Source organism: Vigna angularis, chromosome 7, assembly GCF_016808095.1.
Source record: "Vigna angularis cultivar LongXiaoDou No.4 chromosome 7, ASM1680809v1, whole genome shotgun sequence".
Lineage (NCBI taxonomy): Eukaryota > Viridiplantae > Streptophyta > Magnoliopsida > Fabales > Fabaceae > Vigna > Vigna angularis.
Genome location: NC_068976.1, coordinates 15295085 through 15314987, shown reverse-complemented (window position 1 = coordinate 15314987; position 19903 = coordinate 15295085). Strand labels below are relative to the sequence as shown.

Below are 19903 nucleotides of genomic sequence, written 5' to 3'. Positions count from 1 at the left end.
TCTTTTCATTATTACTGTTTGGATACTTTGTGTTATATAACTTATTTTAACTATAATCATTATTTACATATTTTTCATTGATTATAGAAAATAGATTTTATAAGAAACTAAAAACAATTGACCATTTGAATAAGTTTTATTTTCATTAATTACAAATTTTTTATATGTTAATATCTAATGCAACATTGAGCAGTGGCGTTGAGAGAGGTTGTTGAGCACCAGTTCATTGTCTAAGTTCGGGAGCATTTTAGTACTAAATTGTTGAGCGTTAGTCTTGTACCGCCGAGCATGCGAAAATGCAAATGCTTTGGTGCTGAGCCGTAGTAGGGCACCGCTGAGTGTCATGTTTCACTATAACTCTAGGGAAATTTTGGTTCCAAGATGCTAAACATCAAAAGAGTGTCGCTGAGTATGATGTTTCGTAGGAAGAATGACACTAAGCTCCAAGGTTGTCACTAAACGCCACCTTTTGCAAATATTTTAAGTTGAGTGTCACTTCTGAGTGCTAATGTGTATATTGTAATTTTCTTATGTAGTGACTTGTTTGATATAGATTTATTATGGTTTTTATATATCTTTAAGATGTCTTATGATGTTTTTATTGAGTGATAACATGGTTCAGAATATGATTGGAAATATTGTTAATAGAATTGTAAGGAGAAATTTAGTGTGGTGGTAATGTTTAGTGAATGCATTAACATATGGTGGTCAGAAAAGAGACATCCTGAACTCTAATTATTCATTCTCAAATAAAATGGAATGAGTTATGTGCAGAGTGTCACAAAAGGTCTTAGTTACTAGACTATTGGTCCTAGGGATGAAGGAAACTAACATTGTAGGTAGTAGGGTGATAACCCATTCGCTTATGATTCTGTAGAGCATATATACCACTACAAGACGTGTACGTTGAAGTTCTATGTGAAAGATATGTATCCAGATAATTGAGTTTAGTGTCAATTGTTTGTGTGAATATATGAATTGGTGTACGTTATATATGTTTAGTTGATAAATTGGTATATTATGATTATTTTTATGATCAATATTTTGAAAATTAACTTACCATTTCGTCTGTTTTTGTTTGTTTATATATTCTCTTTGTTTGCAATGATTACCTTAATAGTATGAGCAGAAAGTAGCAATGTATCTAGTGCACGATGAAAGTGATTGAACAATGTAACCTAAGGATGATCTAGTCATGCTTATGTTATCTTTCCAAAAACTTTATTATACTCTTTAATGAATATAATAATACTATTAAATTAAGATATTATAATTATTATTTTTAAATACTTTTATACTACATTATATATTTTAAATGTAAGAGTTTTAAACTAAATAAAAGATTAATTTTGACATATACTTTTAAAATATATTTTATCAATAAAATATAAGTTTATATAATAACATCTTTTGACATGTGTCACATTACATTTATAAGTTTAATAGATGATTTCACTAAACACTTATAACATAATAAAGCAGTTTAACAGCTTTTAATTAGTGTCAACAATGTAAGTAATTATTAGTTTTGAGTTTTAGTTTTTCAACTATTTTTTTCTGCTTTTATTGCATTTACTTATTTTACCATTGTTTTTAATTTCACAAAAATAAAATAAAATTAAAATTTCAAAATATGCATAAATGTAATTCATACTAAATGCAATAATTTAAAAAAAATCAGAAAGTTAATATTTTATTGATATAGCTGTTTAAATCTAATCTCCTTAATGTACCGCTTTTAGTCTAATCCATTTTCTGCTTAACAGCTCATTTTGAACAAAAGTTTCACAGCTGGAGTTTTCATACTATTCTTCTTTTTCTATTTTTCCACTATTATTTTACTTTAGACTCTACCTTCTTTCTTATGGTTTCGGTGTCTTTAAGTAGGTTATTTTTTTTATTCATAAAAATTATACTTAATAATCAGGGTTTTAAACTCACCTAAACTTCTTTTAAGTCTATATTAATCTGCACAAAAATATTTCCTAATTATCTTTTTCACTAAAGAGATTTTTTTTCTCTATTAGTAATTTTAAAAAAGCTCACAATCATGCTGTTATTTTATTCTGTGGTTGGTTGTTCGAGTACATATATAAGAAAGAGTTAATATCAAATATGAAAGTTGTAGATTAAATGAATCTCTAGATCTAAATGAATACATATGTTAGTCTTTATATATATATATATATATATATATATATATATATATATATATATATATATATATATATATATATATATATATATATATATATATATATATATATATATATATTGTTTACCTTTATCAATATTTGATATTTTAATATTCATAGCTTTTGTTATTATTTTTACCATTTTCACTTCACCAATTAAGTGGAAGTACATGTTCTTATATTTTGCTTATTTTCATTTGATATTTAAAAGAATTAAATTTAAGTTGTTAAAGTCTAATATGCTAGCTATTCCGAAAAATTCAACTGGATTTAATCAAACATATTTGATAAATTTTCTTCGATACTTCAATTCTTGAAATGGGGTTGTAAAATAAATTTTTTTCATCCCCAAACTTTAATATTTTTTTAGTACATGTAGAAAATGTAATATCAAAAGAAAATAGTTATATAAAAGAACAAGTTAAACTGGTAAAACGCTACATTAAATACGAAAAAAGATAAAAACCAAACAGTAGCATACGACAATAATTTGCAAAGTATTATATAGAACAATTTAATGGTTTTTATTATGACTATTTTACATATATCATAAATGTGAAACTCTGTAAAGTAATATAGAAGACAACAATGTAAATTAAAGTTAAAAAAGACAACAATGTAACTTTTTTTTCTCGATCTTATGAGAAATGTCTAATTTTGAGCGTGAAAAATGGTTTCATAATGATATCAAAGTTGACAAATAAGTGATTATGAGATTGAGACTATATTTTTTGGCCTCACATAACACGGATCTGCCTTCTGATTGCACCACATTTGTATCATTTCCCTTCAATCACGACATCACATTGTTTTTCTTCTTTCCTCTACCTATGACCAAATCCCCTTCCTAATTTATTTTATTTACGTCTATAAGATTGTATAAATATATATAAAGGGATGTCTTGTTTCAGCTACATATTTATAGATTTTGTTTTAATACTACAACTATTACCATAATTATTAATTTTCTCTTACATTTTCACAATCACTTCCATATTACTAACACATTACTAACATTCACTATTTATTACTTAATTCTAATAAATCTTTTTGTATATTTTAATATTACTTCATTTTCTTTATAATGCGTATATAAAATAAAAAATAATTACTAAAATAAAAGATGTTTTCCTACATATAATATTTATGTCAAACAAGAGTTCAACTTTTATTTATATATATATATATATATATATATATATATATATATATATATATATATATATATATATATATATATATATATATATATATATATATATATATATATTAATTAGAGATTAGAGATTAGAGATGTAAATTTACGCGGATCATAATATTTGATGTAAATTAATGTCAGACTTTTTCCAATGGTTTGACAAGACATTTAAAATAATTGTTAAGCCGTGTTTTTTTTTCATGAAATCATAATTCTTTGTTAAAGTTTCCACAAAAATAATATTACTTTGTTTCGAGAATTTTTAGAACGGTTGATTTTACTATATTTTCATGAATAAATCAATTTTTTTATAGTTTTTACCTTGTTTTTCTTCAATTTTAATATGTTTTTATGTTTTCAAAATAAAAAAATAGAAAGTAATTTTAGTAGAGGAAAACAAGCTGAAACTTAAGAAAGTATGATTGGACAAGATAAAATTATTTTTAGACAAATACCAATTTTAAAGATTCTAGAATTGCACATCAAGAAAAGACTCATATGTAGGGTTATATTGCCATAGATTGCCCCCAAACAATCATAAAAATCACATTTGGGTGTCAGGCTGACTCATTGGGCAAAAATTTGGCTTGCCCAATGAGTTACAAGTTAGTGAGCATCAATTTTGAAGCCTCGCTGGGCGAGATTAAAGTCGTTGGGCGAAGCTATCATCCCTGAAATGCGAAAAAGGGTATTTAATCATGTTTTTGCAAGGATTTTCAGGATTCCTCATTTTTTTTCACGAATAGAAACACCTAAGGTGCTTGGGAGAAACTCTTAGAGGCTATTTGGAATGTTGGGAAGCTTTCCCTTTCCTTTTAGGGTTTCTCCTTTATCCATAGTGGTTTTCCCCTTTTGGGGTTGACGAGGAAGATGAGTTGCAAATTGGAGGTGGAAATGCAAAGGAGAGATGCGATTATAGCTTGAAGTAGCTGCTAGATGCTTTGGGAAATGACCTTCATCTTCTTTATGGTTTCAAATTCTTTTATATCTCTTCAATTTATAAACTCTAAGTTCTCCACCATAGAGAACTATTTCTATTTGTTGAGATTAGATGTAAAATACTGGATTCTAATCTCTATACTTAAAATTGAATGCCTAATGGATGATTGTATCTAGGAATATAACTTGGTTCATTAGTAATCTTAGGCTCTTGAACTTAATGCATGTTTGTTTGTTTGTTGAGGATTCAAGGAATTGAAACTTTATGAGTTATCATAAGCTAAAAGTCATAGGGATTTGAGTATATCAGTGAGTTGATTTTGACTTGAATATGGAATTGACGTGTTTCTTAATGCATGAGAATGAAGTGGATAAACTCTACTCTTAACAAATTGTAAATAATCTATGTTACATTTTCTTGCACACAAACTGTTTGATGAAAATAACAAAAAGAGTTCCTTGTATTTTTGTAAACTTTGTGGTTTAATTGAGTTAGAATGCGATAAAAAAAATACCAAATGTAGAAGCTTGAAGACATAAGAAATCATTAACTAAATGTTTGCTTAATTAATTCAATTCTATTTGGAAACTAGATGAATGATAATCATCAATTGTGAATAAACTAGAAAATCAATCTTCCTTTTCAATTGTTTTCCTCTCACTCTTTTAACAACATTTATATCAATAACTCCCCATTTATTTTCCTATTCTTTCTAATTTTTGAGTTTTGCAAACACCTTTGAAATCTAGTTTATTAAGATTGCAATTAAATTAATTGGAAGGCCACTTTGGGTTTACTGAACTTATATGTTGTGTTTATGATAAATCCCCTAGTGCAAAAACAGCGTATAATGTCACGCGTTAAACGTTCAATCACTGAATAGCCAACGTTAAAAATGACCGGTGACATTTTTGTAAATAAATGCAATTATTGGACATTGTTAAGAATTGTAATTCGACGTCAATTTGTTATAAGATGTCAAATATTGAGAAGTCTGACGTCCTATTGGATAAATTTTGCGAAAATGTTTGGCGCGAAGGTGAAAATGTATTTATGTATGGCGTCGAATGCCCTATAATTAGACGTTAAAAGGATATAAAACGTTGAATGCCCCAGCGTTAGACGTCAAAAGGTTAATGAATTCAACAAAAAAATTGAGCGGGAGATTGAAAATTCATTCACTTTATCTTAGCGCGCGAGACCCTCTTCTCTGCTCAAATTTTTCTGGAACGAAGTTTGACGACCATCACATGTAATTTTTCTATCATTTGATACAAATGCATGTTAATTAACTACTTTAGGTATGATTTTCGTTTGTTTTAACCGATTATTTTCGTGTTCTTGTCCTTCATTGGCACATTTCGCTTTCTCTCTCACTGGTGGCAACACTTTATTTCGATGAATCCACCTTTTGAATGTTAGTTTTCGTTATCAATAACTTATTTGATGAACTTGTTTGTTGTTGAACTTGTTTGTTGTTGTTGTTTGGTTGAATTTATTTGTTGTTGTTGTTTGATTGAACTTATTTATTGTTTGTTATTGTTGTGTGTTGTTGATACTACGCTACACGTTTCATAGTTTATGCTTTATAAAATACCAAAAACTGAAAGTTGTTGTTTTTATGTTTTTCAGGTCTCGTAGAGTTGTAAAAAAGGATCACAATTAATTTAAAAACAAAAAGAAATTGATTAACGTCGTATATTGGCAAAATTCGACCTTAATTTACTTTATGTAGAATTTTTTAAATTCGACGTCAATTTAACGTCTCCGGATATAACGTCAGTCTCAAAACCAACATAAAAAATCGAAAAATACCGATGTTATACGGTATTTTTGTACTAATGATTTCAAACAATTTTAAACTTCACAATCGATAATTTATTTTCTTATTAAACAATCTACTCTTTTCGTTGGAAGACCCGTCATTTGAAATAATGCAAGTATATTAAGTAGGCATTTTTTTCCACATTTGAAAATGTATTTATTAGATAATGTTTGTACCTTGTTATTTGTAACTAAGTCACAATCAGTGTTCCTGTTGACGTAAAGAGAATGCAAATACCTTGAAAATGGAAGATAATATTAATAAATTTTTAAGTATATTAAATTTATTTACATTTTAAAATTGATATAAAAAATCAAAAAATATCGATATTATACGCTATTTTTGTACCAGTAATTTATTTACCGGAAACAATTTTAAACTTCACAATCGATAATTTATTTTTTTATTAGACAATCTACTGTCATTTGAAATAATACAAGTATATTAAGTAGACATTTTTTCCACATTTGAAAATGTATTTATTATGTTTGTACCTTATTAGTTGTAACTAAATCACAATCAGTCTTCCTCTTGATGTAAAGAAAATGCCTTGAAAATGGAAGATAATATTAATATATTAAATATGTTTACATTTTACTGGAATGACAATATAATCTAATAATTCATAGATGTAAGCAATTTTCCTAGATGCAATCTTGAAATTTCAAAAAACTGTTAAAATAATCTACTGAATATATTAAAGTTTGTTTAAAATTAATGAAAATATACTTACATCAACTATAAATTATGGTGCTAATAAGAAAAAGAAACACCCCTTTCACATAAAAAAACAGATGTAAATGTTTTCATCTACAATTTCAAGATACATTCCTAATTAAATAAATTATCTCGTGTAATCAGCATTATTCCTTATAATCATTCTAAACACACAAAAAGTTTAAATAAAATTAATAAATATCAATTTAATTCATCATAATTTACAAAAATATATAATTAAAATAAGTTAAAAAAATCATTCTCATTTCAATTAACGTTATCAAACTATTTTATCATAAGATAAAATTTCAAAAATTTGTCATATTATCTCAACATTCTTAATCAACAAAAAGACTCAAACAACATCATCTCAAATTGAATTTATAAATTGAATAGTATAAAAAAAAATCTTTTAAACAAATTATCATTTTAGTTTGGTTTAAAACCAAAATCACTTTTAGACAAAATTATATAAAACCGAATTGAAGTATAACTTATTATACAATTGACAAATATGTTTTAAAATAAAATATTTATTAATTACAATTAAAAAACAATTAACAACAATTTACAATTCTATAATTAAATTCAATTACATTGAAGTGCTTTTTAAAATTAAGTTGAACTTTATTATAGTTGAGTGAAGTTTCAACAATTTCTTTACACGTGACGTAAAAAATATGAAAACCTTCACTAATATAACAACTGAAAGTTTAATTTCTGAATATGAATTTGATCATTCCTTATTCACGGTACTATATGGTTAACTTTATTTTATTTTTTGGTGAAAAAGGTAAAAAAGAAAATAAGTATAAAAAGGCAGATGAAGGACATTTGGTGAGGTGATATAAGGTTGTTGTGGGACTGCATGGGTACGACTTGTCGTTTAGGGAACTCGTTGGTCGGAGAAACGTTTCGGCTTTGGGTTCTGAAACGGTCAAAGATAAAGGGTTTATTTGGGAAGATAAAGCGTCGCATGATAGGACATGGGTCCCACACAGTGGAAGAAGCGGTGCAAAACCCCATCATTACGCCTAAGACACTGCCATCATTCGCACGTGTCCATGGACCATACATCAACACACTCTCACACTCCACATCAATTTTTTTTACACATTCTTTCCCCAATCACTTTAATCATTATATGTATATTAACATATTTCTCAATTTCTGAATTAATAAGGAGGTAATTAGGACCATAGCTACGTAATTCAGTAACATCATTACATGCTTGTTGCTCAATAGGTTACACCACATATATATATATATATATATATATATATATATATATATATATATATATATATATATATATATATATATTTCAAACTCTTCATTGGTTTATATCTTTCCACAATTATTCCAGCTCCAATCCAAATCTTCAACTTTAGTATATATTCAAATACTTTCATCAATCAAATGTTTCAAACACTTTAATCAAATGTATATATATATATTAAATACTTTAAATTTAATTTAATTATATTAAACTAATTCGTAAGATATAATTTATATTTATTGAGAATTTAAATATGATTCTAATCCCATATTAGATATAAATAAAAATGTTAAATATAGGTAAAAGATAACTTTAAAGGGTTTTATTGAAAATTGTGTCAATTCCTTGTGTTATTAAATTTAAGTTTTATTAGGGTTGTGTTTCAATCTGAATTTTTCCCTTGTAAGATCAATTGGTATTAATGTAAATGTATTTTAACTTTAATTGATGTAGATGTAAAATATATATTGTTATTATTATCAAAATAGAACAATGAGACACTTAATATTTGTGTGTTTTCAATCGTTATGTTGTTTTTGTACGAATATCGAAGCAAATTTTATCAAAAAGAACTATGATGTATACTTCAATTTTGATATCCATATTTAATACTTTAAAATACTTTATCAATATTTATCAATAAAATATCTAATTTATAAAATAATAATATATTTATGATGACAATAATTTATAATTTTTTATGTCAACAACTTTATTAGAAAGTGGGTTTAAGCCTAACTCAACCTCACAAAATCATTTTCTAATATGGTATCAAAGTCATGGTTAGAGTCTATCCTAACAAGTTCTATATAGGCGTTTCTGTTTCTACCCGTTGTCGGACCGTTATCGAACCACCCAATTTCTACTATCACGCACGAAATGTTTACACCTCGACGTGAAGGGGGTGTGTTGGAAGTCTCACATCGACTAAAGATAAGACCAAATTATAATATATATATATAAATGAGGTACAAACCTCGTCTTACAAACCGATTTTATGGAGTTGAGTTAGACTTAAAACCACTTTCTAATAAACTTTAATATATATTATTTTAATTTGAATTCACACAGTAATAATTATATATTTATCATGTTTTTAAGAATTATTGTAGTATCATATTATTTTTAAAATAATATATATCATAATGTAGTATGCAATACATGATAAGAATAAAGAAAAACAAAAGAAGTGAATGACTAGATATATGTGCTGTATGGACACATTATTTTCTTATGCTTGCTTTTAGTAATGAGTTAATAATCTACTATGATGACAAGTAATCTAATTAAGTTATGATGACATATAAAACCTATGATTGTTGAAAAGAAAACCATGACATGTAATCTAATATACAGTATGGAGATGTCATATTGATAAAATTACATATCAATATTTAAAAACGAATGTTAAAATGGAATAGTTATTTTTTATTGAATTTCGTAAAACGAATGAATATATATAAAAGTGATTCTAACGCATTAACATGGATATGTCCATAAATAAAAAAAATACATGCATGTTTTGATATGTATAAGCTGATGATGTGTGATTTTGTTTGGAAACCTTTCTAGCTTGGAATTTGATGGAAAGTGATTGTGAATAGGCTGAAATATCACACTTTAACCTATAATGCCAAATAAAGTGAATGTGGGCAACATCATTTTTTGGATTGAAATATATTCCCAACTAAATCTCGATGGGACATACTTTTATACACTTAAGTCATCATTTTATGTCCTACAATGTCAATTCTCTTTTCCTTTTTGTTCAAGAAAGAGAATATCAGTTTATAAGACAAAACCAATTTAATTTCAATTATTGTCTAATTTTTCTGCTATACCTTTACTTTTAACGAGAAAAAATATATTAAGAGGTTAGCAAAATTTAATATACTTATCTATTTTTCTTAATTTGTATAATTTTTTATAGTTAAATATATTTTTTAAAATTATTATAAGAAATTGTGTATTGTCACTACACTAAAATTATAAAATATTTAATTCCTGTATTTTATAAACTTTAATGTAAAATATTTTTTCCAACAAATGAGTGTTTTTCATGTAACAAACGAAATTTTACAATTAATTATAATATAATATTCACGAGTCGTTAGATAATATTTTGTATAACTTTGATAAAACAATGAAATGAAATGTTTTATAATTTAATTTAAAAATAAAACATAATTTTTAATAATAATATAAAAAGAAAAAGCACATTTTAATCTATTTTTATAGAAATAAAATTAAGTATATTTAGAGTGATGGTAAGATAACATAAATTTACATTTATTCGATATACATTATAAGAATAAAATAGTTATAAAATGATAAACTTTTATATTTTCTTTAAAAAATAAATAATAAACAGTAGTTCAAATGAATGTAAAAAAAGGGTGTGAAAAAGTATAATTTCTGGTATACTTATCATCTTATTCCAACATCTTGTAAGATTCTCATTAAATAATTTGATTTTGTTGAAAGTTGATCTTAAAATAATAGTTTTGATCTTGATGAAAAATGTCCTAGAAAGATAAAATTGTCATTTCATGGATGACAGTCCAAAAACACTTATCTGAGTTTATGGCAATGAATGATCATTCCCTGTAAAAACTTTTTCTTCTTCTTTACCTATTCTTCTTCCACTTTTACTTATTACTGTTATTACTTTTCTTCTATGATTTTCATTCTTGGGTTGCTTGCACAAACTCCAAGAGTTGAAACTTCTGACTAATTTTCCTCTATCTCTTCATCCTCATCTTTTCTTTTCCTTTCTGTGTAAAATACACACAAAAAAGCTTCACTTTTTCTTTTGTAAGTTTTTCAAAGGAGTGGTTAGGTCAACATCATCCATGAAAAATAGACTGAATCTCAGCCATCACAAAAACCTAAACCTTAATACTTTTTTTTTTCTGTTTAAGAAAGTAAAACAAAAAAACCAAAAGTTAGAAGTGAGAAGATGTGTTTTAACAATGTTTTCGTTTATCTTTAACTTTAGTACATGGAAGAAAGTGAGTATCCGTAATGTATTTTTAGGTTATTGATTAAAAAAAGTTTAAGATTTTAGTACTGTGTAAACATTAAAATATATTATTAGGAATTGGAAATACCATAATTTCAATATCTACATTATATTAGAAGAATAAAAATCATAGAAGAAGTTATAACTAGTCGTACAGTAGTGGTTTATAATTATCAAAGTGATGTTTTGTACCGAAATTTGCTTTAGTTTTTCATTAAAAATATATCTAAATTAAATGTAAAATTTGCATGTGATTTAGTTTGAATATAAAAAAAAATTCAAACATAACCAAATCAATTTTTACATTTTTTTTATACAAGTGTTATAGTTTTGTTCTATAATTATGTTATTTATACATATTTATAATTTTTTCTTTTTTTTCTTATATGATAATATAATCAAATATTTGTTTTTCATAACATTATGTATAATATTATAAAATTTGTTCACACATAGTAATAACTTAAAAAAAGAAAAAATAAAATACATATTAAAGCAAAAACGGTACTTACCCCGTTCAACAAATAGCAAAACTTGTCACTACATATAACTCTTTTGGACTACATCCGATAAACATAATAAATCTCCTGCATACATTTATATACTTGACGAAATTTAAAATAAGTATCAAAATTAGTTCTTATGTATTGTTTTATTCACTTTGTTTTAGTAATGTTTTATTAGTTTAATTGTATATATATAGTACACTCATACTAAAATAACACATGCAATGGTAAGTTATTGACATTAAAACATAATACATATAATATTATCATCAATTTAATTCAAATATACAAAAACTCTTTATAAATTCACTAAGTCCATTTTACCATGCTTTATGAAGATTTAAATTAATTTCATGATGATTAGTCAGGTTAAATAAATTTCATCATAAAATAACTAAAAAAAACATCTCATTTTGCATAAAACTTACACGTTTAAATTTCCAAGGTTACACCTCCAACTACAATAATCAAATCTTTACAGATCATAAATTTTATCATTCCACAATAATTATTATTACCATTGTATTATTTTTCGCAACTAAAAATAATAATAAATAATACGAAACCAAACCATATAATTGAATAAATAAATATGACAAGTAGTGGGTGATTGGAAATGAGTATAATTGAGTAATATAACTAATATGTAACTAGAGATAAATATAAATAAATAAACATGATCAACATGTAACTAAATGTAAATATAAATAAATAACATTCACTGTGTAATTGTTGCCTCGTTTGCCATCGTCGGTTTATGCTTGTTCTTCTTTTATTTTTTTTATTATCTTTAATTGATTTAAAGTAAATATTTGCTAGATTTGATGAAAAAATTAACGTTTAATTTACGAAAAAATTATTGACAAAATTATCGATAAATTTATAAATAGAATTGTTAATGAATTTTAAAACAAATACATTTACCAACAAATTTATTAATGAATTTTTAAAAAATTAAAATACCAATCAATTTATTGTTGAGTTAAAAAAAACAATTACTGATAAATTTGAAAAAAAAACCCATTATCAATAAATTATAAAAAGGAATTTTACTATAACGACATGATAAAAATCTAAAATAGAATTTTGACCCATTTTATTAACAAAAATATTAATTGATAATAACCATTATATATTATTAATTATATACTTTTGTATATGAACTCCACTTATCTCATATATTGCACATAATTTTATGTTTCATTTTTAAGTTATCTTTTAAATGATTGGTATTTTGCTTTAAAATATATTAATCATTTAATTATATTTTTCATTATTGATCCGACTTCAATATTAAATTTGTTTGTTGAGATAATATTATTAAGGTTAGATTACAACGTCATTTTAAAAAATTAAAAAAATTACATTTAAATTATCTTTAATATCAATTATTAATTAATATGAGACTGTTAAACTACTAAATTACTAATATATATTAGTAAGTGTACCATCACATTAAATTGTTTATTAAATATTTTTAAATAAAATTTATCGAAAGATAAGTTGTACCATCAAGTGTGTGTAAATACTCCATTTCTTATAATTGTAATTCATATCAATGTAAATAAAAAAAAATTACCTTATTATTTCTGCTTAACTTATGTATTTTGTCCTACGTTAAAAAACAATTTTATCCCTCCTTTAGAACACAAAGGTTTTTTTAATTACTTTTGTTCTAAAACCATTGCTTCCTACACCCCATGTTTTCTTGTTGCATCGCATAGGTATAGTAAATGGCAATTTTATCCTTCCTTCTCCTTCTTCCTCTATGCTTAACCCTATAGCTAGCGGCGCAACCCTTCACCTCCATTGTTGTGTGATAGCTACCACTAGATTCACCGCAAGAGCTACCGGTAGTGTTATCAGTTAACATGATTTTAAATAAACTTTTAAGTGTTTAGTTTTATATTGAAAAATTGGTTTAAGTCCAGAATAAATTCCGAATTAAGACAAATACTTTTGTGTTGGATAAAAATAATATACGAATTCTACTATCGACTTATTTTTATAATGAAATATTTAAACATAAATAAAATAATGTCAAAATTAATCTGGATTAAACTTATTTTCATAAAAAAAAAAACAGTTTTATTCACCCAAACACACTAGATATTAAGTTAAGTGAATTCAAATTCACTTTTAATTAGCATATTATCATATGTTAGCAAATTTTAATTAAGTTGTGCACTGTCTAAAAAATAGAGATACTTTTCCTTCATTTTTTTTTATATACATTCCAATCATTTGGGTCACTTTTAAAACAATTCCTTTTCTCTATGTTCACGAATTTGAATTTTAGTGTTCCCATTAATTGCAATTTGATGAAGGAAAAGAAATAGAAAAATAAGCAAGGGAGATAATAAAATAAAATAATATTTTTTACAGCTAAAATAACTATTTGAAAACTACACGGATATTACTATAATATGAATAGATAACTGATGAGTTAAATGTAATTTTATTACTGTAAAAACTTTAGAAAGAGGACTAAATTAGAGAAATAAAAACACCAAAATCATTGTTTTGGTTTTATGGTTCAAAGCAATATTATCAAACTCTAACATAGTTGATAGATTGAAATAATTGAAAGATTATAAGTTGAGGTTCAAAATGGATAGTAAAATACTTCCAAAATTGCATAATAAGTTTTATATACATCTTTACACATAACAAGATAGCATAAATAAAAATTTAATAACTCTTAACAAGTCATTAATAACTAGACAACTTCTTACTACACTTTCATAATTTCAACTTACATTCATATAAATTTTTGTACTTTAGATGGTACAATTTAAAATATATTTTTATTTTTTTTTCTAAAATGAAAATCCAAAATATTTTTTTTTATATTTTGAATTATACAATTTAAAAATTATACATTTTGAAATACATGGTAATGTATGTTGAAATCATGGAAGTGGAGAAAGAAGTAAACAATAAATAATAAACCCAAACAAACACTATATAAGATATTTAAGGGTGCTACTACCTACACTACCACATCCTTCTCCCAACACCTTCTCAATTTTTCTTTTTTTCGAAAAGTATTCTTAATGAAAATATGATTTACTTTTATCATTTTCTTTTTAACTTTACCTTAAAACCCTAAAATGTTTTACTTTTCCACTTTACCTTTCTCTCTTCACATGCGCCGGAGCACACCTCCATCTCCACCCCCACATTTCATTCTCTAATTTCTCTCTTTCCCTCTTCGTTTTCTCCTTTTCTTCCTCCCTTTTTTCATATCTGTTTCATCTTTTCTTCCATTTTCGTTTGCATCCATTTCCGTTTCATCCCATTTTCATTGAAGTCGTTCGTTTGTTTGCAAAGAGGAGTATGGTGCTTGGTGCTTCATCTGTGTCTTCAACTCTTACAAACATTGCAATCCAGGTTGGTGTGTTCTTCCTTCTTTGTTAATGCATGTTATTATAATTTTGTTTTTGATTGGTATGTTTGGTTTTTGATTGTTAATGTAGGTTTGCTTTAGGTATATTTTTAGCCTCTTTGTACATGCTGTAATGTGTTGTTGTATATGGTGTGTGCTGTTGTATGTGGTTTGCTGTGCGGCAAAAATGAAAACGAAAGAGAGAAACCGCTGAAGGCCTCAACGAAAACGGAGATGCCTTTAACGGATACTGATATTCGTTTTCAGTATCCTCGGATGTTGATTTCCGATGTTGATATCCGTTGAAGGGTTCTTTATTCTTCCACCAGCACCACTATCACTGGACCACCTTCTAGCACCACTTCTCTAAAGCAGCACGAACAACACGCGGTGAAGGAGAAACAAATGTGATTTCCGTTTGAAAAGGTGCATATCTGGGAACTGTTTTTAACAAGTGGTTAAAAGTTGGGTGAAAAGAAAAATTTTTTAACTGCAAGGGTAAATAAGGAACGTGGTGGTGTACGGAGAAGAGTGTGGTGGTGTAGAGAGAAGCTCTCGATATTTAAATATATAAAGCCCAGACATTAGGCCCATTTAGCATGTTGACCAGCTAGCCCAAATCCCAACTTTGTAACACGTTACAAACATGACAACTATAAGGAGAAAACAAAAATGACAACTTTTGAAATTAACTAATCAAACTCACTAAAATAATTTCTCCGTTAGAAAAAAAAAAAGGTTAAACTTTCATCAAAAGATGGCTTTGCTGGATAAAAAAAAAAGGAAGAAAATGCATTGTACAAATTAAAGATAACAACTTATGGTTCTTCAATCTGCTCTAAATGTGAATTATCGTTTGGCCAAAATATGATATTCTCTAACTATAGTTTTTCTTTGAATTCTTATTATTGATTATAGTTATTTTAAAATTAAAAATGTAAATGTTAATTATTATAACTATAACAATAAAAAATGTTTCAAATTAAAAATATTATATTTTTTAGATATACGATTTAATTAGTTAACATATTTATTATTCAATATAATATAGTAATTATATACATTATTTTTACTCTTTTAATCCGATAACTTTCTTTTAATATTTTATATTTAATTTGAAATAGTTATTAATTTTTATATTATAATATTAAATTATAGAATAACTTTTTAATAAAGCGTAGATAGATATTTTATCTCTGAAAGATAAAAATAATAACATATATTCGTACTTTTAATAAATAGTTATCATTTTTTGTTAAAATTATATTAACCGCAGAAAATAATCATGACTCTCTTCCTCTCTTTTACACGTAAAACTAATATAAAGCAAATGAATTATATATAATTAACAATCTTTAAAAATTTTCAGGTGTACAGGACTATTTTCAATGAATCTTTTAATACTTCAAAGATTTAGTAAGATAATATATAAGATGAATGAAATAACATAACACAATATTTATACTGGTTTAATTCTTTAAGAGTTAATATCTAATTTTCTTCTAACAACCTGAGTTGGAAGAAAATTCACTGATACTAAGTGTAAAGATTTACAAGAATATAAGACTCACCCTATATACTCTCACTCTTGTGAATATAACAAAATATAAACCTAAAGATGAGGCTACACGTACTTCCTTTACGAGCTTTGCCTACACAGACGAGATAAAACCAATATACAAAGAATTTATAAAAAGATAAAACTTGATGCTCCACAAGTGCAAGTATTACAAAGAAAACAAATGTTGATTCTTATTTAATCTTTCTCTCACTATTGGAAACTTAGAACCTTTAAATTTGGTTTAATTGCTTCCTTTGTCCCCAGTTTGGTTGAATTGTGTCAAATTCATCCTCATTTTTAAAAAAGTTTCATTTTCGTCCTCACGTGGTGTAAAAGTGTCAATTGAATCCAAACATTGAAAAAATGTGTGTCAATGTAGTCATCTCCGTTAAATACACACTAACGGTGTTAAGTGGCTGATTATTTGGCACTAGATATCTTCCAACGTGGCAAAAGAGAGGTTTACGTGGATCTGGAAAGGGGTTTTCAAAAAAGCTATTCTTGCCCAATTAAATTTATTTTTTTAATTTCTTTTACGTTTCAGAATCTACACCCTTCCATTTCTCTCCCTCCCCATCTCTCACGCTGTTTCTCCCCTTCCCATCTCCACACCAATAATTTGCTTCTCAATCTCTCATCCAGTCAGCAACGACGACCTCTGGCGGTTCACCGGCAGCGATGCGTTGATGGAATAATGCTAACCAACTTTCGTTTTCCAGCGTTGAAGGAATGGCTTTTGAAGTTGCGATTTTGTGATTGGGGTTTCTGATTTGGATAATTTCGTGTGTTCTTTTTGGGGTTAGGGTTTAGAGCCACCGCCTTCGAAAACCCCAACCGCTTCACATTCTCCTCCCACGAATGCTTCGCCGCGGAAAAGGATCTCTGAATCAGACCCTTGTTCTTGGACACAAAGTAGAGCGCCACGGCCACGAAAATCAGCGCCAGTAAAACGTTCTCCGAGGAGGACACCTCGAGGTAGAAGAAGTAGAACAAGAGCGAACACGCGCCGAGGAAAAAGACCGCAAGGGCGGAATAGGCGGATGACCTGTGGGCTTGGGCTCGAGGACGCGTTCGGGCTTGGGGTTTCTTGGGCTTGTTGTTCTTGTCGTCGTCAACATCGAGGAGTAGCTTTTCCTGTTCCTGCAATTCGTGTTCCTCTTTGGTGACGATGGAAGAGAGGCTGTGGATGGAGGATCGGATTGCAGGAGAAGAACAACTAAGGAGCGATGAGTGGGTTCTGGTAAGCTTGCTCCCACTCTTCTGATTTTCCATGTTCGCTGTCTTCATTCAGATCGACATTTCCGGTGCCGGGATACTGTCCCCGCCGGCGACATATACGGGAACCATTGGATTAGAGTGTGGAGAAAAACGACACGTTACGGCACTGCGCGGAAGTTTCTTGAAAGAGAGAAGGAAAAGAACACACGAAATTGGGCAAGAATAGCTTTTTTGAAAACCCCTTTCCAGATCCACGTAAACCTCTCTTTTGCCACGTTGGAAGATATCTAGTGCCAAATAATCAGCCATTTAACACCGTTAGTGTGTATTTAACGGAGATGACTACATTGACACACATTTTTTCAATGTTTGGATTCAATTGAAACTTTTACACCACGTGAGGACGAAAATGAAACTTTTTTAAAAATGAGGATGAATTTGACACAATTCAACCAAACTGGGGACAAAGGAAACAATTAAACCCTTTAAATTTCCTTAATCAATTGTTGGTGCTTCCAAGAATACTCCAAGATCATTCAAGACAATGTTCGTGTTTTACAATTTGATAGTTTTAGAATGTTTTTGTACCGACAAAATAATTGAAACACATATATATAACAAAGACACAAAATTATCAATTTTAATTAATTATGTTATTACTTAATCGATTAAAATTTACACACTCTTTCAATTTAGGTGTTTTTCTTAATCGATTAAAACAAAGATCAATTTTTTTGGTTTGCATCAGACTATTTTAATTAATTATATTAATTCTCTAATTGATTAAAATTTACACACAATTTTAGTCCATTAATTGTTTTACTTAATTAATTAAAACAGTAAATAAAGTCCAAATTTTTACAGATTTAGGACTTAGCACAAATCAACTATGAACTTATAACTCATAGAATCTAACCTATTTTCATAACCTATTTAACAAAAAAGGAACATTAACTAATCATCATAAAAAACACTTATCTATGTATTATCAAACCACTTTGAGGGAAAGGCTCCCTCTCAAAAAATTGTACCACATCAAATATCTATATAGAGTGACTGATAGGACCATGTCAATGAAACTGGAGTTGTTAGCATATGTCTTTAATTATTATAAAATTCCATCTTAAATAAATATTGGTAATGACTTTATTACCTTTGTTTTTAAAAGTTGAATTGTAGTTCTGTCGTGACCCTCGTTGTGACAAAAATGAATTTGCCATGAATCTACAATTGAAGCTACACAAAGGTTATAATTTGACAGTGAAGGAAAATAAATTTTGGATATTGAAATGCAAACTAAACAATCAAAGCACACATAAAAGATTATGGCTTGATGATGTCATTGGTAAGCTTAAATCAATAATATGTAAAATGATTTTTGTAATTGTTAATCTATTGCTTGTGTTTGTCCAAGCAACATAGTATTTGTGATTTATGTTTGTCATAAAGTAACAATAAATTTCACATTTATTTTGAGAAATAATGAAGGTACAAAAGTTAGAAAACAATTATAAGTGAATAATGTTTGGTTTTTATATGGTAATGAAAGGTTCATTCTGAAATTAAATAGTGAGAACGAACCAATTTGATGATAGTGAATAGTGAATTATTGTTAAATAAGCAAGAAATATGTTAATGCATTTCCTATCGGTTATCAAAGTTGGAGGAAGATTCTCAAAGATTGCAAAGAAGATATACTTAAGAAAACTATTCAAATAATTGACTTATGTAATTTTTTTTCTCTATGTTTTAATTCGTATTATATTACAATTGTCACTCAATTAGTTGTGTGATAAATTTGAAAATCAAGTTTGAAGTTGAATCTATTGATAATGTAATATATATATATATATATATATATATATATATATATATATATATATATATATATATATATATATATATATATATATATATATATATATTGTTTTAGTTCATATTATATAGCAATTGTCACATAACCAGAAGAAAAGTATAAAGACCAAATGGACTTTTTTGATTAATTTTTGTTTAAATTCAAGGACAAAGGTAATAAAAACTAACTTTTCTATTAT

General features: G+C 26.9%; 1 protein-coding gene and 1 long non-coding RNA gene across 2 annotated transcripts; one reads left to right on the top strand and one right to left on the bottom strand.

Annotated features, from left to right (window-relative positions):
* Positions 1-14713: 14713 nt before the first annotated feature.
* Positions 14714-15663, top strand: LOC128197785 (uncharacterized). Its single transcript, XR_008250613.1, has 2 exons — positions 14714-15075; positions 15162-15663. It is a non-coding gene; the product is annotated as an uncharacterized LOC128197785 (long non-coding RNA).
* A 1634-nt stretch (positions 15664-17297) lies between these two features.
* LOC108337023 (uncharacterized) lies at positions 17298-17903 on the bottom strand. The gene has a single exon (XM_017573460.1). The coding sequence runs from the start codon at positions 17901-17903 to the stop codon at positions 17298-17300; it is 606 nt and encodes a 201-aa protein (XP_017428949.1).
* Between the last annotated feature and the right edge of the window lie 2000 nt (positions 17904-19903).

Excerpts from the sequence above, each read along its gene's own strand:
- LOC108337023 (XM_017573460.1), bottom strand. The coding sequence starts at position 17,903 with ATGGAAAATCAGAAGAGTGGGAGCAAGCTTACCAGAACCCACTCATCG.